The 27,003-nt window shown below is 41.4% G+C and overlaps 1 protein-coding gene across 1 annotated transcript in view; it reads right to left on the bottom strand.

Annotated features, from left to right (window-relative positions):
- LOC311508285 (copine-8) overlaps window positions 1–27,003 on the bottom strand; it is a 97,951-nt gene that overhangs the window by 33,509 nt on the left and 37,439 nt on the right. The window contains exons 6-10 of the mRNA XM_084572995.1: window positions 20,796–20,872; window positions 9,234–9,297; window positions 7,732–7,835; window positions 5,911–6,015; window positions 568–609 (exon numbers count right to left, since the gene is read on the bottom strand). Of these exons, the coding sequence (XP_084429121.1) occupies window positions 568–609; window positions 5,911–6,015; window positions 7,732–7,835; window positions 9,234–9,297; window positions 20,796–20,872 (392 nt within the window). The remainder of the gene's footprint in view (window positions 1–567; window positions 610–5,910; window positions 6,016–7,731; window positions 7,836–9,233; window positions 9,298–20,795; window positions 20,873–27,003) is intronic.

The raw sequence follows: 27,003 nt of genomic DNA, 5'->3' as shown, positions 1-27,003 counted from the left end.
GCGCAGAAATCTAAACCGAGCCTATAAGCTAACACAGACTTGACAAAAACTGCACTTCACCGAATGGCCACTTGAGGCAGGCTCCAAAATACAGTCAATGTCCGTAAACACTGAATTTGGATACGACTCAAAAGTATAAAGCGTTTTAAAGCTTTAAGATGTATAAACTAGGATTCACCCGTCCATCTCTTTGCACATTTTTTGAATAAGCCCTGGGTTAGGCGGAGTAGGCTCAGCCAAGATGGTGACCGATGAGGCCACTAAACTGAGCTTCAAGACCGGAACAGGACAGGAATCCTAAAGGTGACCTCGCTGATCTAAATCTGTCTGCAGAATTACCAGATTTCATCTTACTGCATGTGAGCTAAAGGTGGTGTTATTCGAATGCATCTAAATCAATGCAAACAGTCCGTAGGAGACTGTATTCGTCACATCAGCTGTGGAATAGTTACTCATTAGCTGGGTTGACAAGCAATTACGCTTGTGTTTTTGCAGCGTGTGATTTAAAAGGCTTCTATACGACACCTGAATTGCAAAAACAACAATATTAAACAAAAAATGGTTTACCTGCCGTCTCTGTCCCAGTCGTACACCTCTACCTTGATTGTTCTGTTGGGAGACAAACAGGATGAGTAAGTATAGTCAGTTTTTGTATTCGTGGATTGCATTCCAACGCTTTGCTGCATGATGTCGTTAAAATGAGCACAGATGTTTCATACGACACGTGATCACAAGAATGCAAATTTCTTTTGTCAACGTTGTCATGGAGCTTTCAGGAGCAGCACATCCATTCTGCAGCTTATCTTTATTCCGACACACTGTCTGTCTGACACTGTATTTGCCTCGGGTAACACACTCTCCTCATCTCCAAATACATCTATTTCTGCATCCTATTATAGCTTACGATAAAATTGGAAGGAAAAAATAAATAAATAAAACAGAATAGCCGGCAAGAGATGTGCTGTGCTATCGCTCCATCTACCAATACCCTCGACAGAAGGGTCATTTCTCTATGACAAAAGCAAGAGAGCGATACATGAGGGAATGAGAGGGGTGAGGCGAAAGGATAATAGAACAGGACGCAAATTAAAAAAGAAACAGCTCAAGGCACTCTGCTGGAGAGAATGAAGGAGGGAGAAAGCAAGGAGAAGAGGAGACAATGTAAAAAAAAATGGTCAGAGTGACAAAATTATGCAGTGCTCATACTCTCTCAGTTGATTGCATTTGTCATTTTGTCAGTAGAAAGTGGAGACGGATCAAACGCGGAAGTGTCGTGTATTACCAAGTAACAATTTGCAGCCAGAGAGTAGTACTTCGGGAAGTTTGTGCGAATTTGCTCTGAACTTCGCTTTCTAAAGTGTCAAAGCGGTATCCAATTAAAAAATCAGAGCCAAAACTGCTCTTTCCCTCCTCCTCATCTTTCAATAGGAGAAGGAGTGGAAATACAAACCGTCATTAATGGGCTTCGGAGCCGCTCAGAGAGCCAGATGCACATTAGGGGGAAGGAAGCTGTAAAGGTGAGGAGCGGGAATGGGCTGGCTCACACTGATGGGCACTCTGGGGATGAATGCGTCTCCTGGTTGGCGCAACGCATTCTCCTCGAGAGAAACCGGCGCGCGCGGAGAGCCGTTTCATGTGTTTACGAGCGGGTGCCTTATTAAGTCAGTGTTGTGCCACATCTCGGCGGGAAACATCCCATCACACTGAGCTTTGATGATGTGACATGAAACTAACAGAGATTTCACTTGGTAATCTTATGGCTACACTGCGTGTGAGTGTGAACGCCGTCCCACCAGAGCACCTATGAGCACAAACACACATCTCTCCGTTGTTTGCCAGCTTGAGCTCCTCCTTATCTCTTTTTACCAGACTGCAGAGACACAGACTGCGAGCGTGTGTGTGTGTGTTTGCGTACTTCATGTGTGCAGTCCACAGTGGGTTTTCTTGAGTCTCCCGTTGATAAGACATACTCAACTCCTCCAATAGGCTTATTGGACCAAACTTCAGATCAATGCTTTTATCTGTTGGCTCAGCTAAGTTAAACCCTATTGTGTGCTTCTTTGTGCCCTTTTTCTCCACATAGCTGCTATCGACACAGGAGCTGGACACACATGGCTGACATAAGAGGCACACCTGATTTGTTTCCTCACTCAGACTTTGACTGAGACGTGCAATAAACCAGGAGATCTGCAAAAGACGGAGGAACTGCAGCGACGTAAAATATAATTAATTGCACTCTTGTAATTTTTTTTCCAGTTGTTCTATTCTCCTTGTTCCTGATTTTGAGTTTACTGTCCTCTTTGTAAGACTGCCTCATCCCTGTCTGCGCTCTTTGCTTCGCTGACTCCCGTGCCTATGGACACTGAACCGGTGTTTTGTGTGATCCCTTTAATTTAGTTATTTCCTTGAACCAGATAGTCCTACAGAGTTGGTAGGCTTCCAATTAATTAACACCAACAACTCAAGCTAATACAGTTTTGAAAGTACATATTCTTCCACAAAACCTATGAAAAAAAAAATCGATTCAATTCCATCCAGGGACTTTCTGTGTGGAGTTTGCATGTTCTCCTTGTGTCTGCTTGGGTTCTCTCCAGGTACTCCAGCTTCCTACCACCGTCCAAAGACATGCTCCTTATGTTAATTGGTGATTCTAAATTGGCCCCTGCGATAGACTGGCGACCTGTCCAGGGTGTACCCCGCCTCTTGCCAAATGGCAGCTGGGATAGGCTCCAGCCCCTCCCACGACCCTCCAGAGGGCAAGCGCTAAAATATTGGCAGAGTTTTTATGTGTAGACATGTGTCTGAAACCACCCCCTCAGCCTTCAAGGTTAGGAATGTTGGTAAAAGATTAGCCTTCAAAATGGAACAAAGAACGTGGAACAACTACTTACATAACTGCAAGATTGTGTTTGTATTTCTCCCTAGTTTCCTTGTTGATTGCTTGTGTATGACCTCAGATTGTTCCTCACTTTGGTTCTGTTGACCTCTGTGCGTGATAAACTTTTCGTTTTTGGGATTTGTATTCTGTTTTTGTACTTTGCATTTTAGCTTAATCCCTGCCTGTGCTGTGTGTAACCTCAAAGCACTTTCTTTAGTTTTTCTGGACTTTGGTGTTTTGTGTGATTTGATTAACTGAGTCATTATCTGGTACCTGAGCTGTGCTGAGTTTATACACTTCAAAATTTTTAATACCGTTTAATTGCTGGTGTAACCTGAGGAGGCTTTCAGCGCAGTGATTATTATTTTTTTTATTATCATTATTTATTATCTGCATACAATTCAAACTGTGTGTGTAATGTATAATAAACTTTTTCCATATAAAATGAATTAAGGATGATGTCATAGCAGGATAATGGCAGTCCTTAAGACTTGGTTTTGAGAGATTTTTAGTTCCTGCTTCATGGTAGGTACTTTGTATGTTTGTATGAATGCAGCACTATCAATTGTAAATTTAAAAAACCTGTGTCAACACTTGTAAAATGGTAGTTTTAAAAAAATTTAACAAGGAATGGAGAAGTAAAGTAGTGACTTGATGTAATACCATTGTTTATTGTCAGCTTGGAAGCCTGACGAACTTCTTAGGTAACAATTGTTTGTGTTGGAATGTTGGTCTGGAGTCGCTCCGTTGGGAACTGATTATGCTCTGGCTATGATCTAAGGTGTCAATCAAATTGTTTGGGCGGCCTTTATGTGGTGATGATCAGAGGAGTAACAGCGACGTAGTCATCCATGTCATCTGAGATGATTTTGATTAAAACACACTGGATCTGATTGTTTGGGGGTCTATCCAATTGCATGCAGAGGTTTGTTTTCTCTTTACCCCATAATGAAATCCAAATGTAGTGTTACAAGGCTCACATTCTGATGAAAATTGAGTCTGGCTACATCAAGCCAGTATGTTGCTGTATGTTGTGCTGATCTAAGGAACAATGTCTAACCAAGTGGCAGGCGGCTATTTCGTCATTTTGCCATTTCTATTGCTGGTATAAAAGCAAACAGAAATAGATATGTAGTTCTCCTGAGAGTAGTCAGTGGGTAAACAGTTTGGTCTGGGGTATTTTGAACTGAGAAAGCATTACATTATGACCACCTTCCTAATATTGTGTAGGTCTTCCTTGTGCCTCCAAAACAGTTGTGAGTCATCAGAGAATGGACATGGGCCTTCTGAGGGTGTCCTGTGGTGTCTGGCAACAGAATGTTGTTAGTGGGGGCCTTTGGGTCCTATGGGTAGAGGGGAGGGGCCTCTGTGGATCATCCCGCAGATACTTGATCAGTTTGGGATCTAGTGAATTTGGAGGCCAGGTCAACACAACTTGTTCTTCGTGTTTTTTGAGTCGTTCCTAAAGCATTTTTGTGTGTGTGTCTGTGTCAGGCTGCAACCTGCTGGGGATGGCTGCTGCCATCAAGGAGTGTCATTGCTATGGGGTGGGGGTGCCTGGTCTGGTCTAGGTGGGTGCTACATGTCTAAGTAACATCCACATGAATGCCAGGTCAAAAAGTTTCCCAGCAGAACATTGGATTGTTACAATATGGTCAATGTTATTTACTTGTCAATGGTTTTAATGTTGTGGCTGATTGGTGTATATTAGTATTTGTGAAGTACGAGGAACAGATTCTGCATCCCTGACAGTTCGAGGATAAGTCCCACTGATCCAGACTGAGCTCCTGAACAGAGGGATGCGTATCTCCTGACTTATGTTCATCTTGTTATATTAGCTGGGTACAGTTGCCAGTTCATTGTAGCCTTGTTTTGATCTATAAGCCTTCAGACTGCTAATCGACACAAACTTTAAAATCTAAATTGCTCCCTATGAAGGCTGCCGCTGCTCGTGTGAAATTCAGAGAAGCATCATTCCTAAATGTCTTCGCATTTGGAAGATGTTTGATCGAGCTGACACGTAAACTCTTGCCTCCAGTCAAATACAGATCGCTGCCAACTGTTCAAATTAGCTCGTCTTAAAACTGTTTCATCTCCAGCTTATTTCCCCGCTTCCCAAATGATCCGCGGAACAGCCCAAACATCACGCGCCGCATTCATACAAAAAGGGCAATTATGATCGCAGACGTTTAATGGCGAATGAAGGAAGTGTTTGTCGGGGCGCAGCAGGACAAAATAAATGCTGCGCGGTGATGATAAAAGAAATATGCGTCTTATTTGCTCTTTGCTTCCACCTTAGCCTGCAGGGGCAAGACAATTAGCAGAAATCTGCTCCTTGTGTGCTGACCTCAGTGAACTAAATATAAAGTATCCCAGCAGAAAATAACCTTACGTCTTTGCCAAAAAGACTATGAAGCATATAATTTAGATAATGCAGCAGTAATAGGCTTTTTTTTTAGAAGAAGACACATCAAACCACTTTGTAAATGTATAAATACTGACTAAGACAAAATACTGTTTATAGAAAACATGACTTTCAAAATAGTGAAAGCACAGTCATCCTATTTTAACTGCTGCTATAACACACTGTGTCATACTTTATTCATTCATTTTATGTTATATATTGACGCCATATTTAGCGCATATACTTTTGTACGGGTAGTTTCACAGTTATGCACCATGACCGCCTTTGTAAAGATCTCTGTTCATCTACTTGAGACATCCTAAAAATATTTTGTGACGTCAGCTTTACTGGTTTAAAATGAACCCTGATTAATAATAACATCTCTACGTAATATAGTTTCTTTTTATAAACAGACGCCCGGAGACAAACCTCTTGTTCTGTTTTGTGTTAAGCAGCCTGAAGAGGCCATTAGTCACTGCAGGAACATTCATCACTTCATCAGAGGGGCCCATATTACCTAGCGCGACATTTTCAATATGTCTGGCGCTGAAAATAACGCCGGTGGATGATTCAGGTGGGTTGTCTTGGTCGCTGCATTGTGCCGAAGCTGCAGTAATAGGAGGCTTACCTGTCGTAATCACCGTTGCAAAGAGCTCGAACGGGGATTTTGAAGGCCTGCCACACGGGGTTCAGTGTGTTCTTCACCACCTCTGTCTTGTGGCAGATGGTAAACCTGAAAAGAGGAGAAGGAGCAGAGAGGGTGAGAAGAAAGCAGGCGGGTAGAGGGCAAAATAAGTGTAGTTAATAAGACGAGGAAAAGACTTGAGATTCAGGCATGAATAGGAATAAAAGCAACACAATTATACCACGTTCTGGGCAAATTCTGATTGTCTGCAGGGTGTCCATTAATTCGTGTTGGAGAACACCTACTAAGTAATGCCAGCGAAACCGCTCGCTGCTCTAAATTACCATAGCAACAGAGGCACGGTCAAAGCCTCCCTTTACAATTCACTGCAGTACGTTAACAAGCTAACACTTGATCCTTCACTGGCTCGTCCTTTAAACACACGAGCTTCGAGAATAAGAAAACACCGCCCTCCTGAACTTACTGAGAGTCTGAGTTACATAAAAGTAATATCACAGCCCGTTCGCTATTCAGCTCACTGCTTTAAGGCTGCTGCTGACGGTACGTGGGATTAGGATCGTAGCATAATTTGAAAAGTTTTGAGACACTGAAACTGAAGATTTGTTTGAAAGCTGGAAATCTAATAAAAAAGTTGAAACTAATTTTGGGAAGATTGCATAATGTCATCAAAGTCTGAAAAGAAGAAGTTTACTGTTCTGAAAAAGCTCTGAAACCTTAAACTTGGGGCGTTGAAAGGGTAAAACTTTATTTTGAAAGTTCTCTATTTCCCTCTCAATGGCGCTGTTCTTTCTCATACAGTACCTTTCTCTCAGAGCTGACTTTACAACATCCATTTTTCAGAGACTGCCACACCAATGACTCCCAAACACCAACGGGTTCTGTCTTTTTGTCGACAAGTGGCTAATTTTTTGATTTTTAAAGAAAATGGAACAGTAAGCTCATGTCACTATCCAACTGTCTTTCCTTTTTGTGAACCGTATGCAGTGTTATTGGTGTTGAATCGTGCCAGCGTACCATCTGCGAGTGTAAGTGTTTACGAGCTGAGAGGTCTAGAAAAATTGGTTGGTAATGATTGTTCCAGGTATTAGTCAATCCCGTGGGTGTTCCCAGAGAAACTGAGTTTCGTCTTGTGAGAAATGTTCATATTTTAGTGAAACGTGTCAAAATAACACACTTCTCGTCTTTGGCAAGTCACTGTGGTGTAAGCGGGATAATACCCTTCAAGGTGTCTATTATCAGGAGCTAATGGGCAACGCAGAGGCCAGAGACGACTGAAGCGCTGCATCTCCTTCCTTAAAGAGACTTTTCTACTCTTTTCTGTCTCATAAGTGGGAGGATGTGGAAGCCGTGACACACGTACACAGCCTCGCACACAGACACACACTGAAAAGAGGTAATTTCATTAGGCTCTCGGCTAGCAGGTGGACCTGGTATCTTCCACTCTCAGTGCACAAGGTCTTATCTGACTTGTAACACACTGCAGGATGGAAGAGAGCGCCCACAGAGCTGGATCTCACACACACACACAAACACACCAACACTTACACAGAAATCTATACACATGCCACTGCACTGCACTTGTTCGATACCTCCCGCTTCCAGACACACACACACACGCGCGTTCGCACGTTTCCATCTCCACACGTTACTCACACACATGCTTAAACAGGCAGCACGGCTTTTGATCTGAGGCAAATCAATGAAACCAATTTCCTTTGGATGCAGGGAAGGATTAAACCAAACATGAAAGGGGAGAAGGATTGATGGAAGGAGAGTGGAGGGAGGAGGGGAAGGCAGACTCACGTGCCATCCTCGTTGCTCCTGTAGAAGACCAGGAAGGGGTCGGACTTGCCAAAGAAATCCTTTTTGTCCAGCTTGTTTCCACAGAATTGCATCATCACCGATTCCTAGTGGGTGGAGACACAAAACGATATAAAATACCTTCCACATTTTTATGCTTTCCAACAAAACTCTATTGGTCCCTAAAGGCAAACAGATAGATCTCCTCCATCCATTTATTAGTCAGCCTTGTTTTCTCTTCAACCTTGTTCTTTTGGACATTTCTGGTCCAACGAGGAAGCTGCTCATTGAGAACTCAGTCTTTGTTTTTGCCCCAAGTGAGTGTGAGAGATTAGCTGGAAATCGTTTTTGATGACAGACTGAATCTAGAGGCTGTCCTAAAATATTTATAACTCGCGAGGCTTCGGTTTCTGCTACGCTCTCAGGCATAGGAGGGACCAAGTGTGTCTTTAGGGAAAAGATTTACTACTATGTCTACTAACCAACTGCAAGTGTAGGAAACCAGCCATAATAATAAAAAGAAGAATGGTTTTTATTCCTTCTTCTGATGATAACAGTCTAAAGTAATAATGTAGATATCAGTTGTGTGGATAGATACAAAATAAACCAATAAACTTATTTTGTGAGATGAGTCTCCGGTCAACTGATGAAATTATATGAAATTATTAGCATTTACAGTATTCAGAGCTGTGTGTCCGTTAAGCTAGCACAGTTAGTGACGCGTAATCAAAAACCCAGCAACTGACTCCAACTGTTTCTCTCTGGCTGGAATAAACACATTTCTTTCTGAGCGTGTTTGGTGTAAATATCAGGTGAGAAGTTTGTGGGTGGGACAAATACACAGTGATAATTAAACCACAAGTGTTTGGAAAGATGAACAAAGCCAGAATCACTGTGGGCAGCACGGTTGAGAAAAGGGTTCCGTCTTGCTTGAGTGTTCAAATGTTCTTTCTTTCTTCTTTTCTTTAGCAGATCTGACACTCTTTAGCAGGCAGAACCACTTTGTGCATGTCAAAAAGTTCTATTGTGATTGACTGATTGATTTGATTTTGGGGAGTACAAACACATTTAGTTTATTGGATTGGATTATTTACCGTCCATGTAAACAGTGAAGTTGGAATCTGAATGATTCCAGTCTGATTGAAGACATATTGCCCATGTAAACATTGCCAATGTCACACTGGTTTCACTGTTAGTATCTGAGTGAAATCCCAAAATACACCTGCAATTACCACTTACGGACACAGGTGTCGCCAAAGAGAACAAAATTGTGATATTTACCTTAACAGCTTTAAATTTTTAGAAAACATTAGAATACCAAACAAATTCTGAAAACACTGTTTATGCTATAAATTCAGACCTAAACTCCAAAAGCTGTCACAAATTGAATCCTCCAATACAAAAGACTTGCCCATATATGAATGTGAAAAATGCAGAGAAGGTACATGTAGTTAATATAGGTGTAGTGAATTTAAAACACACCTTCACCATTTCCTGACACTCACCCTGCAGTTGTTCAGCTCCTCAGCTTTCACAATAACGGTCCCGCATTTCTTCCCCGGGATGCCTCTGCGGACGACACAACACAAAACACAGCACAAGGTCAAGAGATCGCAATCGCATGGTTGGTGTGTTTAGCTTTACCGCGCCGTTCGCTCTCCCTCTTCCCACGACTCCGATGTTCTCTGCGCTCGAGAGTCAGTGGCCGAGTTGACATCCAAGCACTAGTAGAGCACTCAATGTAAACAACATGTTTGTTTGGTAACAACGGGACTGGTTTCGTGGATATCCCGCATGAGTTTCCAGGCTAAGCCGTGACCTTCTCACAGCAGGATGGGACCCTGCATAGTCCTGTCCCACAATGACACACAATCAAGCTAGTTTCTGTATGTAAAATTCACTAACTGGAGTTGGTTACGCTCTAGTTTTCAACAAACTTCCACAAAAACATACACAGAATAATAATATATAAACTGTGTTTATCCTTTGATTATATGATCTAATTTATTTTGGTTGATTAAGACTGTGCCACACTATAACTATTTATTGGTGATATAAGCAGTGACTGGGTAACAGAAGTCAGAAATCAGTAAAGACGAGGTATAAATTTATCAGCCGCCCACATTCTGTGTGATGTGATATTCTCATTTAACGTTCCCTAAGTACAGTATGTGGCCTCAGATGACATTTCTCTGCTTTACTTATAGACATCTAAGTTGCTGATCCTTATAAAAAGAATTCCAACTGCTGATGAGGTCGATTTCAGGTGTTGATCGGAGCAAAGACCCCTGAACTCAGCATTTTTCTTTTCTGAAAGGTACAGCAAGTAAAGGTTCCCAATCTCAAACGGGAAAGCAAATAACTACCCGCTTGAAATGTCACATTCAAGACCAACGCTGGTCAGGACGGAAAGTTTTACTACGTCCAACTGCCTCTGAACAAAATTCAAGTGGAACACTGTTGAGAAAAGGTGTGTCTGTTTATATGTGGGTGTGTGCATGAATGGTGTGTTGCCGGTAAGAGGGTGTGCGCGCGTGCATGATGTACAGTGTTCCCAGGTTGTGGGGAAGGTGGGAATATGTAATGCATGTATGGGCGTGCGTGTTATGTGAAAGCCCTTTCTCATCATGATGTTGAAGGTGAACTTAATGACATAATTTACTCCTCCTCTTCCTCTTCCTCCTCCAAAAATCAATTCAACTTCACATACTTACTGGAAGTCACCATCATGATTTCAATGAATGTGTCACTGGTAAAAACACAGCACAATGACAGGTAAATGAAAGGGATTAATGGCGGTGTGTCGCCGCATTGTCCAGGAACTGTCAAGGAAATTTTTGAAATATTCCAACCGAAAGGGAAATTACCAGAGCTGCAATTATGAGGACGGGGGAACTCCCAGGCTGAGTCAAATATTAAGAGAAACAACCCAGGTTTACAAGCCAACGTCTTCTGAAGTGAACACTACACAGAGCTAGAACTCTTGATGAAACCACTCTTGACTCTAAATGGAGAGACAAGAACGGTACTGTCACCACAGTCCTAGGCTGTCTCGATTCAATCATTTACATTTTGATGATCAAAGTAATGATTAGGACTTTTCTTTTAAGTTCTTATAGGACTGAGCAAGTCGCCATATTTGTTTAACAGCTGTCTTAAACCTACACCAACCTTGAACATGTCTGCTGTGTGGATGCACTTAACACTTTGCTACCCGCCAAGCTGTCTGATTTAAAGGAAGCAACCTTGTGCGTAACGAGTGTGTGACACAAGTGACAGTGTAGTTCTTAGAAAGTGACTAAAACCAGCAGCACAGAACCTACAGTGCTGTCTGCAAACAGGGTCCATTTATGTGCGAAAAAGCCTGTCTGGTGTCGCCTTTCCTCCTTCGTCCTCATCACTGTGGAGTTCTGTCTGGACCAAACACTAGTTACTAGTGTCTGGTGTCGCCTTTCCTCCTTCGTCCTCATCACTGTGGAGTTCTGTCTGGACCAAACACTAGTTACTAGTGACAAGCCAAGGTACAGATGCAAAACTAGACTAGAACAGGGTGTACCCCTACGGAGCCACGAGTCTGGGAAGGTAACAAGTGGAAAACGAAGGCAGTCAGACCACAATCTGTAAATTATTCAATGGGGATGTTTTGCGAGGTGGTAGGAGAGAGAAACACCCACAGTAGAGTCTTATGAGCTCCACTTTTAGTTTCTTTACTGTCATTTATTTTACACAAGGAAAAAGGCTATATTGTTATGTAGAAAATAATATGAAAACCTTTAAGGAATAGCTTGGATGCAGCTATTTTCTTCTTGATGTATTGCAGAGCTATTGATCTGTGAAGCACATAGGCTGACATTGTACTGATTGATACAGGATAGGATTGGGACTTGGATCAGATTAGGGGCACCTGGGACGTCCCTTGTCAGTTCTGCATTTTGAATATAAGTTTTCTTAATACTGAAGTTTAGCCTACAAATAGGTGCACACCTCACCGAATGGCGCTACCCATGGCACTGAAACTGAGATTTGATTTGTTGTTTATTTGTCGGTGATGATGTGAAGATGATGAAGGAAAAAATCTCCGCTGACACCGTCTTCATTGTATATAAAAAGGTTTATTACAAAGAAGTTCAGCATCTAAGTACAAGCATCCAGGATTGCTTGGAGAGCCCTTCTGCCTTATTGAGACTCTCCCGTTCTCCTCCGGTCCTCTCCTTTTATACCCAACATGTTTGTCTAAATGCGTAACATCAGATAATAAGGTCATTGCTCCACCATATGGAAACATACAGAATTCCTTACTCATGGAAAAGATACCTTTAAACTCAGCTTAATAGTTAATTTTCTAGCTCCAAGGTTCCTGTCTTCAAACATTAACCTAAACATTTGGCCGTTTCCACACTTGACATTTGACCGCTTGTCCTTCAACTATCCCTTATCTTTTCTTCTTCTTCTGTTCTTAATCTGTTGGACCGTCTATTTCTTAACCCTACCATAAACACTGACTGCCTTATCCATTGCCTTGGTCCTCATCCTATGAATGGTTAACTTCACAGAATGTTTCTTTTAAAATATACCTCAGATTCTGGTATGCAACATTTGTTTTGTAGGATATCCACTAGGTGCATTATTGGGTGAGGCAACAAATAATGAAATGGGTTATCAGCTCTTGCTGCATGTAAGTAAATAAATACACTGTACTGATGAGAGCAAGAGATTCTGCATCATAACTTCTACGTAGAAAAATACGAGTTGTTGAGTCTCACTAAAATCCCCAGACCATTTATAGTGGTGTAAGGAAGCAACCCATACACGAGAGTAGAAGCAGGATGGCTTAATTTGACTCATCTTTTGAGAGGTCCTGCAATCTGACATACAGACTGTGATGAGCTCCGCTAGCAGAGACCCACCTGGCAGACATCGACTCGGGCAGTCATTTAGACAACCCAGAATTGGGGTCAAGGACCTCTGCGTGAATATAATTCAAGTCTCCTTTCACCCCGGCGCATGAAGAGGAAAACACTTTTGAAATGGCAGATTTTTCAAAATGAAAAGGATCCTGGAACTAATGGTTTGCATAGAGGAGCGGAGATGTTTTACTTTTTTATTTCTTTTTACTTGCAAAAGCAATATGCTTCTCTCAGAAATCTGAAGATGGGAAGAAAGGGTAATATAGCCTATATGGAAAGGGATTCTTCTCTTTTTTCTCTTTTGAATTTATTATTTCCAGGCAGCACAGGGAGGTGGGGGTCAGATAATTTGAAAGAAAGATATTCAGAATAAGGACTGACAATTAAGAGTTAGATAACGAAGAACAGCCAGACTGAGTGATAGAAAGGAAGAATTTATTCATCTAAAATGGCAAAGTTTCATTATAGAGATCCACCACATCCATTTTTCCTTCTGTGACTGAACAGGAAGACAGTCTCTGTCTATTCACTTCAATGGGTTAAATCCTAGTTGTGGTTTTTAGCATGGGATTTTAGTTTAAGGCTGTATATCACTGTTACCTACAGTGGCACCAGTTTGATTAAAACAGCACCAAACATGACTTCACTACAACCCAACCACAAGAATTCCCATACGACATTATTGCTCTCAGGACAAATTACCTTAGCATAGCAATCAGGGTGGATTACATGGAAAAATCAATAAGGCAATACTGACGCACTTCCTCTCGAAGATATTATTGATACACTAGGATGGGGTGTTTATGGTGTTCAGTGTATCACGTCCCCAGGCATGTCACAGAAATAGGTCTACGAGAAACACCAGCAAAGCTTTCAACTTGAGTGAACCTTCTGTATTTTATGTATTAGCAGTAATATCACTCATTGTTGTGATACCACTCAACGTATTGTTAAATGAGCAAACTGAGCTCCTGTATTGAGTACAATGACAACCAGGCAGAGTTGTACATGGAGGGTATTTTCAATACAAACCAAAAATTCAGCACATAAACATGGACTACATGAATGAGAGTCCAAAACGTAGTAGAGTACTTCATCCCAATACTGATTCGGCTTCATAATGTTTATTTTTTTCTTCCCCAAAATACTGTGATAATACTTTAGTCTACGATTCAGTGGTGGACGCATAAAGTCATTGGTGTTAAGTAACCAAGTACACGTACTGTACACAGACGCAGTCCTTAAGTACTTATACATTACTCAAAGCTACAGTGCAGAACTTCTGTCTGGCCATGCTAGCAGTGATAGTAATTACACACTACAACCTAACCGTATTTGTGTTTGCGCATGAAAAATACCTACAGTCTGCAGCCGCTCTTCTTCAAACATGAAGTTTTGTTTGTTTTTTTGTTATATATCTGGGACTACAAACACCTTTTTTGTGGAAACTTAGTGCATTCTGCCTGACTCACAGTGATGGTGAATTCATAGAACCTTGGTTACATTTGTAACCCTCATTTATCCTCCATATTCCCAGTAGCTGTAAGCTACTCTGTCTCCTTCGTGAGGGATTTCTTCCCTCTTCAGACATGCAAGCCTGGGAATGTCACCAGAGACACCAAACTTGAAACTTTAAAACTCTGAAAACGAAGAAATTCACCTTGCTCTGATTAGCTTCATCAGCATAGTGTGAGCCTGCTTGGGCTTGAATGCAACAGATGTTCATTTATATGTAAAAGACCCACTCTGCCGCTACAAGCTTTTAATTTTATGCTCATTTCTACTTCGATTCCACTATGTCTCAAAGGAAAATATTGTACCTTTTTAACTCCACTATATTTATCTGTCAGCGCTAATTATTGTACTTTATATCAGATTTAGTAATGAATGACATCTAATACGATAAATTGTTAAATGTTAACCACTTGGCAGTATATGGATGGGTAAAATCAGCTCTGCTTCAGTCAGATACAACATTTAAATACTGCCTGCATGTTAATAAGATATAAAAACAAAGCACTGACAGAGCACATTTTCATATTATTTTAAATCATTGGTTCACAGTAGAGCCATCACAGTGAACTATACTTTATGAATACAATTATTTCAGAGGGAGATAAAGCAAACACAATTAAATGCAAAACAGGTTAAGTCTATAAAGTAGTTACAATTTGCTTAGCTAAAACCTGCCCTCGGGATAAAATAATATTAGCGTAAATGTGATTATATTACACTCCGCGTGTCCTGTTTTGTGCAGGGCCTAATGCAGTTGAGTTAAAGTTTGACATTGTGGTATTTTAACCTTTACTGGGATATGAATCCAACGCTGTTATATGGCTCACGTCTTCGCAATAACGTAAAGTGTCCTGTTCATTTTCAAAATAAAACACTTATAATCTGCGATATTACCTTCAATGCAGCCTTCCAATAGTTTTTGTAAACAGCACAGAGACTACACTTTGACACGCCTTGTTTGCTGTAGGTCTCTAAGCAAGGAGAAAGTGATGCTAATGAATGAAGATGAGGATTTACACATCCAGCAACTAATGAGAAATTTTATTATCACCTGAGCACAAAGGCAAATTGACTTTGAGATTAATTCTTCCGGATTTATTTCCACCTTGAGTTGTGTTCCCAGTTGCCACAATGGCAGAAGAGAGGAATACAACTTTTCTACAACCCCCCCCATAAAGACTTTGCAAACCTCTCCATCACTGTCTCTTCCCTGTTGTTTCTCTGCCTCTCAGTCTCAATCATGTCATCTCGCCGCAACAATATGCAGGGGGAAATGGCTAAAGACGCACATGCATACACACACCCGAGACGAGCGCCCAGAATTCACGTCGCTATGACAACTCCGCCGAGCTGGGCTCCCCGCGGCGGGATATCGAATGGGATTCCTCTGCTCGTTATTTTCCCAAAAGATCGCTCTTGTGCCAATATCTCTCAGAGAGCCGCGGTCATTATTCTGGCAGAGAGATCTGGCTTAAAATGATATGTGGGTGGCGGCTGAAAGGACTCCATAGTTAACAGATGAATACTGTACCTCACGGTCTTTGATTTACCTACACATGCGTACACAAGACAAGAAGACAAGCGCAACCTCACAAACTGAGCTAACCTGCGGCTCGTATGCCAAATCTGTCTGGGGAAAAGGTATTGTTGTGCTGAAATCACTGAGAGTTCAGGCTATTTGCTGAAATCAAGCACTGATTTATGGCAACACTATTTATAACTATAGAAAACATGTGAAAAATCAGGTCTTTAATAGTTATTTTTCTATATTTGTTAAGTGATGTGAATGGGTGCAACAAACACAAGGTGGGAAATTTGGTCCAGGCTCATACTCGCTCTCAGGTAAATTGCTCTCCTCTCCTTCTTCAGAGTGTCAAACACTCCAAAGTTGAGAAGCGTGACAGGAATATTTGTGCTTCTACCCTGAATATGTGTGTGTGTGTGTGTGTGTGTGAGGAAACACTGTGAATCCTCTAATCAAGACACATGGATCTGCAATCAGCGTCTAGCGAGAGACGGCTAATTAAAGTCTGGGCCACTTCTGGGCTGCGCTGTAACACGCTTGCATGTACACACATGCATGTCATTTTCATTATATTCCCCAACGAAGGTAGAATATCTGAATGAGACATCAGCTGTCATTATAAAAACACATCTATTCTCGGTCACAGGCAAAAAACACACACACACAAACACGTCTTTCTCTGACGAGGAAGCTCATAACTATAATTCTAACTCACAAAGGGAACATTGACATCAAATCCATGTCACACCAGAGGCAGATAAAGACTTTCTTTGTCCTCGCTGTACAAATGCTCACAATCAGGATTGTATTCACAGCTATCATCCTGTGTGTGTGTGTGTTTGGTCTTCGTCATAAAATTGTAGCCCACTTGGCTCTTACATAGTTCGCCGGGGCTTCTCTCTGACCCTGCACCCACTTAAAATGAACACTGACATCTTGTTTGTTGGAACAAAAGAGACAAAGTCAAAAAAAATAATAAAAAATGGAGAAAGATGAAGCAGTTTGCTGAAGGTTAGATAAGCGGATGGAAATAAATAGCTACTGGCAGGAGTCGGTTAGCTTAGCTTAGCTTAGCATAAAGACTAGGAACAGATTCAGAATAAGAAACAAAGTCAGAATAAAAACTAAAACTACCACAAAAGTCTAAAGGATAAATAAAAAGTATTTTTACTATAAAGGTTATAAAATGTATTCTAAATATGGAGGGGATGCAGAGTTTAAAAAAATAATATAAATCATATTGACAAGAATGTGTAGCACGGGAGGGATGGAGTCTGTGTCAGAGGAGGTCCTGGCCTCGTCGCTGATGCCAGCTGCAGTCAGGACTAAACCGCCCCCGTGTCGAGAGGTTTTGGTCATGACAGACGGCAGCCTCCTGCCGAAGGGGAGCGTTTTAAAATCATTAATGTCCAGGTTGGAAGGCCATAATCTTTCCTGCTCGCCTCAGTGTCCTGGAGGTGAGCGGGCACTCGAGAGACGGCAGGCTGCAGCCAACCACCCTCTCAGCAGAGCGGATGACACGCTGCCCTTGAAGTTCTAGCCATGTATCACATGGTGATGGAGGAGGTGAGGACGGACTCAATTATAGAACCGTAAAAAAGGAACCGTCATTGACTTTTGCAGGTTTTCAGCCGCCGCAAGAAGTACATGAAGACTACACTTCTACATTTACCCCTGCACACATAAACATCTGTTTATCATACAAAAAAAAACTTGCGTAGGCAACTGAAGTCAAGAACTCAAATCTAAAAATTTGACAACACACAAACAGCTAGACGGCAAGGAGCGTCGCCTTGCAGGACTTGTCAGTGCATTTTCCTCCTCGTCGCTCACAGTGTCTCTCTCCTCACATGGCACACGCTCCCGAATGCCCACTGGAGTTTGATTGAACAATGTAATTAGTTGTAATTAGCACTCATTAAAATTGTTAAAGTGATCCCCTGTCATGTCAGGCTGCAGGTGTGTGTCTGACAAACACACACGTATTCATACAGACACACACAAAGTAACACACGCAGCCCCAGAAAGAGAACAACTGCAACAGCTGTGGCGTCTGAACCTTAGTTTTTAATAAATGCTGACAGCGTTTCTATTTCTGAACCAAATCACTCATAGCTGCTTATAAAAGATCTATATGATATCTGAGGAATAGCTGACTTTAAGAAATGCATTTCACTCTGCCTTGATTTCTTTTTTAGCTACATGTATTTGCAGTGACATGGAACAACATATGACAAGTGAATGTCTTCACAAGTCCTACACTATAATTATGCAGTCTGTATTTTCCTTAACTATCAAACAGCCTTCTCTCTCAGTTATTATCACAAGACATCTAAAAATCTAACTCTACTTCTCTTTGCAGGCGTAATTGTGCCTGCCAAAATTCGCCCCTTCAACTTTATTGGACATTCTGAGGAAGATCGTCCTCTGCTTTTGAAGAGCCAAAGGTATTATCAGAGCACTGGGCACTCACACGGAGAGAGGGGAAAGAAAAAATATGTTTCTTTGGTCAAAACAAAGCCAGAAGAGATCCGCACAAACATGACAAACGTGTTTAAATTCTAACAGCTGTTTTATAACCCAGGACCTTCCTATGGACTATATTTTATATGTGCAGCAATGTCCGTCTTACCTTTGGATTCAGCTGACCAAAAACTAAATTTAAAATTAAGTCAGTTAACGAATAAAACTGACATTTAAATGGGAGAGAAATCAATCTAGGTATTAATACAAAGATACAAAATAATAACACAGCGCCTTCATTGGTTCTTATATGATTTTTGGTGCAGTTAATGGCATATTTATTTATTTATTGACACATTACTGATTTAGAATTTGAATCTTTTAAACAGTATTCAAATATAATACAGCAACTTGTTAAATGCAATGATCTGTGTTCCACTGAGCTCAATCACGTGAAACTGGTTTCCTTCCTGAACCCCGTTAACTTCGGGGAAAATCTCAGGTAGCAGGTGGTGGCTGATGGAGAACATGCAGAGCAAACCATCTGAATACATTAATTAAAAAACAGATATTACAAAATTAAACCCTGCTCAGTCTCATCTTGTCATAGAAGATCTCTTATAAATGCAATGATTTTTATGAATTTATATCCCTACATTTTAAATATCTAATTCTCATGGATCTGTGTGCACCCCTTAGTTGCGGCTTTGACAAGCAGCCTTAATAAAATCTCCTCTGGAACGTGTGTGTGTGTGTGGGGAAGATCAAGAGTGATGTGGAGGGAAGGGTTTCTGGAGTCAAGCTTTCAGGGTAGAAAACATAGTTTTGCACTTTGGAGAGGTCCGTGTTGCACGTGGAGTCACACACATGCACAGACAGGTGCTCTCTCTCTCTCTCCCGCTCCGTGTCTTTCCTTCCTTCTGAGTGGGAAACCTACCACTGCAATCACCATGGCGATTCTTACTCAGAAGGATGACTGTTGATTTGAAATGAAGAGGAACACTGGAGTGCATACGCACTAAAAAGACACACGGAGCCTGGTTGCCAGGTTCTTGACAACGTTTAGTGACGATATGCCAGCTTCGCTCTTATACCCCAACCCCCCCCCACACACACCTCTCATTTTAAATCTCAAGGCTCATCGAGGCTTCGGATGAACAAGCCAATTGGATTAAAAAGACACAATTGAAAGGGAGACAAGTGGGCTTCTTCATATGAGAGAGAGAAAAGGCCAAAGAAGAAGCATGATAGATAAAGAGTAGATAAACAATGTATCTTTAAGAAGCTGTTTTGGCTGCTGATCTTGATAATAATAATAAATAGTTTAATATAATAATAATAATAATGGAACTTGGTATAAGTTAATTCTTCTGTAAGTTTTAAGGTTGTTAAGCTGTGACAGGAGTAATAAAGAAGACAGCATCATTAATCAAAGCAATGATTCTTAAACAATATGCTCTCATGCACTTCAGCAACGGTAAATTAAAGCTTAAGAGGAGCATGACATGGTTTAAGTTATTACTAAGTAGTTCAATGTGAACGAAGAAATATGTCTCATCGTTTGGGCCTAGTTGTGAGGTTAAAACACTTTTTTACAGGTAAGGGGAGCTTTGTTGTTATGGTTACTGTCACAAACACATAGTTAAGTCAGATGTTTTGTTGACCCATCCATCCACCCGACCCCCTTCTTCCCAGGACGTCATTGCCCTACAGAAATGTGACATTCAGCCTGTCATAATAGTTATCTTCCTTATCTTATAACTCAATGAGATTCATGAGGAACACTATTTGATCTGTCGCAGAAAAATTGCACAACAACAACTGCAGAAATATAAAAGTATAATTAGGCTAATACCTTTCCGTTTGAAATGTTCAAGCACACACATGCACAGCTTGTGTTGCGGCGGAGGACATGCTGGCTAATAAGCCTGTGGAACACCATCCGTGTAATGAGGCTTAGTGTTTGTATGTTTGTATGACAATCCTAGCTAAGTGTCTGAGAACATGCATGTATGCACGTATTTGTGTGGATGTTCATTAGCAGCTACCGCAGGCTTGCGCTGTTCCTTAGCTTAGTTTCCTGAGACACTGAAGTCAGGAATGCGCCCTTGATAACGCACGAGTCCAATTACCGAGCGGCATGTGTAAACCTACACGGATCTCACAGCTCTACATCTCAATGTCTGACACCGTTTACATTTAAGAACATTGTCATCCCCTGAACTGTAACTGTAGCTTAATTGGCTCATAGGATTTTTGGTGTTTTTCTTGTGGATATACTGGCTTTCACAAGTTGCTGACAAGTTGCCTTAGTTTACAGTAAGACTGCTGGATTTACAGTGGCACTCTGTACAGATGGTGAGAGACAGTCTGTCACTCACCACACTTCTTGGAGAATGAAAACAAACTTCATATGAATGATAAGAAAAAGGATCATGGGGGAAATTTCCTCAGTGGCTGTTTTTCATTGAGAGTCTTCATAAAAGATGAAGCAGTAACTCCCTAAGGATATTCCTCGGTTATTCAGTGTGCTCCGCAGGGAAAACGCGACTGACAGCTCTGGGAGGCTTGATTTAGTTTAAAGTGAGCATCAACCGCTTTTGGTCAGATAATTATTAAAATATCTCCCTCTGACAGCCATGTGCACGCCTACTCACCCAAGAGCTTTTTCCAAACGACTCCCCTGCGATCCAACAACCTCCCCGAGAGTACAGTAAGCCTGGCCCAGAAAGTCCTGCAGAGTCAATGAGAGAGAAGTGAAGCTGTTAAAAATATATATACAAAAAAAAACATTGTTGTCATTCAGAAACATAAAATTCTTCACAATTCACAATCATGAAGCAACAAAAATTGGCCTGCTCCCTGATCCCTACGCAGCACATCCCTACCGGCCCAGACTCCTTTGATAACCTCCATGAAACCTCCATTGAGAGATAATATTAGCAAGCAGACTGAGCCTTCCACCCACCAGCCCTCACACCTGCCCCAGTCTGCTCCCTTGCTCACTTTCCCGGCAAATTAAACTGCCATCACATATTGAAGCTTTACAGCTGATGCTGAGAGAAAGGCAAAGAGACGGAGGGAGCCGCACAATACATATGTATGGTATGTATCCACGGGTCCTGGAAAAGATGTCTTTGTTTCCATGACAATGTGGAATTCATCAAATACTGTAAAATATTAGCCTTCAGAAAACAAGAACATGTCTGTAATCACACAACCAGTGTCAGACCCCTCTTCTCTAAATGTATGGAAGCTATTATTTTGTCTTCATTCTTCTGTCGCCGGGGTGACACCATTTGTCATTATTGGACACTGTGTCTAAAATCTGACTGGAGCATCTCTAAGCAGCACTAACATAATGGATTCTCTTTGCTCCATTGATTAGCCTCTTTTGACTCTAACGTCTTCCCTTCCATCTAATCTACCCGGCTTAGTATCTGCCAGCCTAGCTTCATCAGAGTTGAATAGATGCAGACGTTCACGCCATAAACTATTTGTTTTGGCCTCAGTATGTTCTGAAATAACATTTAGAAATGTTTAGTTGATATTTTTCCCCGGCTATGATGTCGAGGCGGTGCGGCAAAGTCACAAATCACCTAGCAACCGCGGATGTTGTCGGCATGAGGTCCATCGGAAAATTGGCTGGGTGCAACTAATGGCTAAATATATAACAGCATGGGATAGAAAAAGATTTCATGTGAAAAATACAGCTGTGTGGGTGTAACTTCATTCAGTAATGTTACCGAAAAACTAACTGTTTGGTAGATTAGACGGAGATCCAAAGCAGAGGAGGAGGAGAAGTGTGATGTAGATGGTTCAAAATTATGGCCACACTAATGCCTTTTTACAGGCACAAGTTTACTTTGTAGAAGATCTGGAACCTTGAACCAGTTTTGTTATGAACAGATTTGCTGCTACACTACCAAAAGGCTAAAGGTCAATTCACACAGAAAGAGCTTTTTGTGCTTTGAGTCTGTCTTTTGTACTCTAGCTCATTTAGCTGATTCAATCCTGTGACCCATTGATTGCCACGAAAGATCTATTAGGAACTGAAGCCACTCACAGTTATTGATGCCTGATCCATCAAAAGCACACCATTCACATCTTATGTTCAATGTGGATCCCAGTAGAAGACATGCTAAGTGCTGTGTGAGTCTTACAGTTCTTTTGTCATAAATCAAAGTATTGGACACCTGCAACATCAACGTGACGTCTGCACAAGGTAAAAGGTCACCCAGTTCATTCATTCATTCATCTTCTGCAACCGCTTGTCCTCTAGAGGGTCGTAGGGGGGCTGAAGTCTATACCAGCTGTCATCGGGCGAGAGGCGGGGTACACCCTGGACAGGTCTCTAGTCTATCACATGTCTCTGTACGGTGGGAGGAAGCCGGAGTACCCGGACCCACACAGACACAGGGAGAACATGCAAACTCCACAAAGAAAGGCCTGGATTTGAACCTAGAACCTTCTTGCTGTGAGGCAGGTCACTCAGTTATTACATTTAATTCTGGGGTAGAGATCTGGTTAAAGAAGCAGCTTTGGGACCATGAAGTCACAGGTTCAATCCTCCTGTATCTTCAAGGCTGAGGTGTGTTAAGCAAGAACCCAAACTACCAAATCTGATGTTGATCTTCTACATCCAATAGTTTATATTTCAATCAAAAACACAACTACCAATCCTGTGGCATGAGAGGGAAAAGTAAAGGGATGAAAGAGATCACCGTAATTCAAAAGGATTCATCCTGTGGGTACTATGAACGCCTATACACACTTTCACTAATGTTATAGTGTTATACACTAGGACCGACCAACGGAAAAACCAACATATCCATTCTTAGAGCCGGGTCCTCAGGATGGCTCCTCGTTTTTAAGAAAATATCTTTGCTACAGTGATTGTATCTTTCTCACTACAGGTGACTGCACACAATTCTGACAATTTATGGTCACTCATTAGGAAAATCACAGCTGTTCTTTGACAGCTGTTTAGCGTAGACTGCCTTGTGTAGCAATGTTTTCTATGACGATAGGTACGCTAAGCATTTTGGAAATAATGAGCCAAAACATACTGCTTTAGTTATAGTTCAGAAATAATTCATTTTGACTGGTGTTTATATTTACTATTCTGTAATAAAAAATAAGGTTATAGAGGTTATAAAGGTTTTTTAATTATACATGTTAATTCGCTGCTGGTAAATGGATATTGCTCTACATTGTAATGAGGCTTTTGCAAAAAGTAAGTGGGTCCATTAAGATGGCCCTGCTAATGAATTAAAGAGCTAAAATTTAAAGTTTCCTGCAGGAGAATGAACGTCTACCAGAGGAATATTTCACAACATGGCAACCCAAAACTTAAACATATAGTAGAGGCTTCCTATTCATCTTCATACCACGATGCATATTAGTATGTCTCATAAACAAGACAGAGACGAGTCTGTGTTTTATCTCACCCTCACTCTTCCCTTCTACATGGCACACTCGTTCTCACTCAGTTCCCTCAGTTCCCAGGGGCCCACAGACTGCCGTTCCCATGTTAAAACACCATCTAATGGGTTGGCTCTCTGGCTTCACCCCCCCCCCCCCGAGATCCGCTTCCAGGCCGCCGAGATAGTACGCAGCCTCCAAGCCGTGTCTCTTCTTTTATGAGATTATTGATTTCAAACAAGTGGCAAAGGAGAGAAAAATACACGGCGAGGGAGGGAAATGGGAGATGAGAGAAAGGTGAGAGAACAAGGGTATGGCAAAGGAGTAGGATAAAAAATGTGACAGAATAGCATCTTGAGGGGGTAAGACAAGAAAAACAGATAAGGACGGGACAAGAAGAATGGACTGCGTCAAGAGAGACATCAAAGTGACATAAAATAAGGAGGGAGATATCCTGAAGGGGAATAGGAACAGACTGCTGTTTTAGAGACAGTGAACGTTTCTCATTGTAGTACTTATCTTCAGCCATCAAATGCCAACAGTGTATTTGATGGCTTTCATTTGATACACCAAAAATGCAAATATAAAAACAGATGGATATTAAAAAATGATGATATTAAAAAAAATAATAATAAAAAGCTTGGCTCCTGTTCCAGGCCTCTACATGTGCAGTATCTTCTGTTCCCAAGACTGCACTCTCCTAGACACAGATTTCAAATGTTGTTCCTGAAATCTGTGCCAGCATCGGCAACGTCATCAGCACTACTTAACATTTGCCTACCTCATTATTGATGATGAGAGCGAAAAACACAGGCATTCATGGACAAGAGTGAGGCAGTGCATACATGAACGCCATGAAGTTGCTGGAATAGTGTACAGAAACATCTGTGTAGAGTACAGACTGGAAGTCCCATGGTCAAAATGTGAAAGTCTGAAGGTAGTGGAGAATGGCCGAGCCAAGAACCGACAAAGTGGTGATGACTAACCAACCGGACATCGTAATGGTGGACAAATAGCAGAAGAAGGTGGTTGTGATAGATGATAACAACATCAGGAGGAAGGAACATAAAAAACTACCAAGGGCTTTCTGTGGTGATTGGAGCTGCTGGAGTGGTTCGAGCAGATTCCAAGAACAACATTTCAAATCTCTGTCCAAAGAGTGCAGTACTAGGAACTAGGAGTTGCATGACTCTTTTTAACGGTTATGTGATGAAAGTCAAGTCGACACTGACTAGTCACTGGTGACGTCAATAATAACACACACTTGAAAGTAATGCTTTGCAACAATGAAGTCTAGATTCTTGACCTGAATTCATATGCTGAGAACAGACAGCTCATGTGCTACACTGTGTGCTGCAGATACTGTATGTATAGCCTGTATAAAAACAGGCTGCAAGTCAGCACAATCACTAGCATTTAACAGTACTCCACAGGTTGTAAGATGGGATAATATAACCGGGTTAAGAATACAAAAAAAATAAATGGGGTACTTCTCTGAAGCCTTTCCCTGTGTGCTGCAGCTAAAGGTCTAATAACTTTGACAATGAAATTCAACTTCAGTTGCAGAAGTACTTTTGTTGTCAGTCACGACTTACATATTTAGCATGTCACGGTGGAATGGCCTTCATTTTTAGTGAAGCATTTCCAAATATTTGATGAACCACTCCGACAAGCCACAAGGCTCCTCGTCTGTCCTCTCGGTGGGGTCCGTGTTGCAGTTGTCATGTGATCAGCGACTAGTTGACGTGAGGCTTAAAGCGTCATATCACAGGAGTGCAGTGACACAAACCGACTAGTGGACAAGACTGTACAACCCCTACAAGGAACAGCTAAGATACTGCACAGAGGTAGTTACAGAATACTAACAATGGGTCCTGACATTTATGTGGATGTTACTTTGATATGTACCACCGCCTCAACATTGTTGCAGAATTAGCACGTCGACAAGACAATGGCAAGCGGGCTTTCCTTGCATCCTTGTGTTCCCCAACCACGCAATGGAAAATAAACAGTGATCCATCAGACTATGCCACCTTCTTCCATTTGTCCCGGGTCTAGTTCTTATTTTTCCATGTCCATTGTAGGTGCTTTCAGCACTGCACAGGGGTCATTATAGGCACCGTGACTGGTCTGCAGGCTAAGAAACCCCTTACAAAATCAACGGCCATACACTTCTGACACCTTTCCATCAGATCCAACAACAACTTTTTCTACAGTTTAAGCTACTGCCCATCACCTTGTCCTTCCTCAGAACAACAAAACCACAATTAAAAAAATGTTATTTGGGGACAAATTGGTCACTTGCTGCCTAATACAGTATATCCCATACACAGGCAGTTGCCATCACAATGAGATCAATCAGTGTTACTGACTGATGGTTATGACCTGTTGATCATAATGCTGTGGCTGATCGGTGTAAACAGACCAAGTACTTTCATCAGTTTTTAAAATAATGCTTTGCAAAATAGTGAGCACTGATTTAAAGGACACTGTATGTGGGTTACAGCTAAAGTTATGAACATAAAACACTACTATTTCTTTTGCACTGAATTGTACTCTCTCTGTAATTGAGAAAAACAACAAAAAACAAGTCACTTCCTGTCATTCTCCATTCCTTTCAACAGGTGCACGGGTCCTTTGTGAGTCTGCCGATTACAGCTGTTAAGTTTATTTTCCTAAGGTCATAATAGGATTTAAAAATGAAAAAATACAAACTATTACTACTACTGCAGTCCAACAACAGGAAAACATGGGACTCAGGCAGAACCTGAACCAGAACCTAAAATAATGCAAGCATTAGCATTAAAACTTACAGTGTAAACAATGAATGCAGAATAACATAGTATATTTTAAACGAGCATTTGCCTATTTTGGTATTTTTAAATAACAGTAGTGTAACTATAAAGAAAGAAAAGGCAAATTCCTTAAATTAATAACAGATTTAAAACACTGTAGGTTTTATGACCCATTAAATTACGTTGTTCTCATCTTTTTGGTTCTTCCCAACAATCTCCACCTCCTTCCATTTAAGCCACATTTTTGTGTGTCTAGTCATGACTTATGTGGCCAAACTGGTTGGGCCAGATACAAATGTATGAGCACAGATAAGAGGCATGGAGCGCGTTGCCTCGAGGCGAAGAAACAGCAATCCGCAGCTCTGCTTTGACGCAGACTGGGACACAAAAGTCAAGTGAGTGGGACTTGAAATGAGTTTCTTCACAGACATACACATATTTATATTACGCGTACACAGGTGCTGCATATAAATGTGAATTTCTACATAACAGCCAGATAAGAGGATGGATGGAAAAGGCAGCTGTGTAAAACTGATATCCACTTTGTTTTCTATGGGTTTTTTTTTTTCTATTGTTTTCTGTTGCCTTCTATCATTTTGTATTGCTTCTGTGGACAGGGACAGTTCAGGTGAGTGTTAGCCGTTGC

The sequence above is a fragment of the Chelon labrosus genome (genome assembly GCF_963514085.1).
Source record: "Chelon labrosus genome assembly, chromosome: 23".
In the NCBI taxonomy this organism is placed as follows: domain Eukaryota; kingdom Metazoa; phylum Chordata; class Actinopteri; order Mugiliformes; family Mugilidae; genus Chelon; species Chelon labrosus.
The sequence above is the reverse complement of the archived record's forward strand: the minus strand, read 5'-3'. Positions and strand labels throughout refer to the sequence as shown.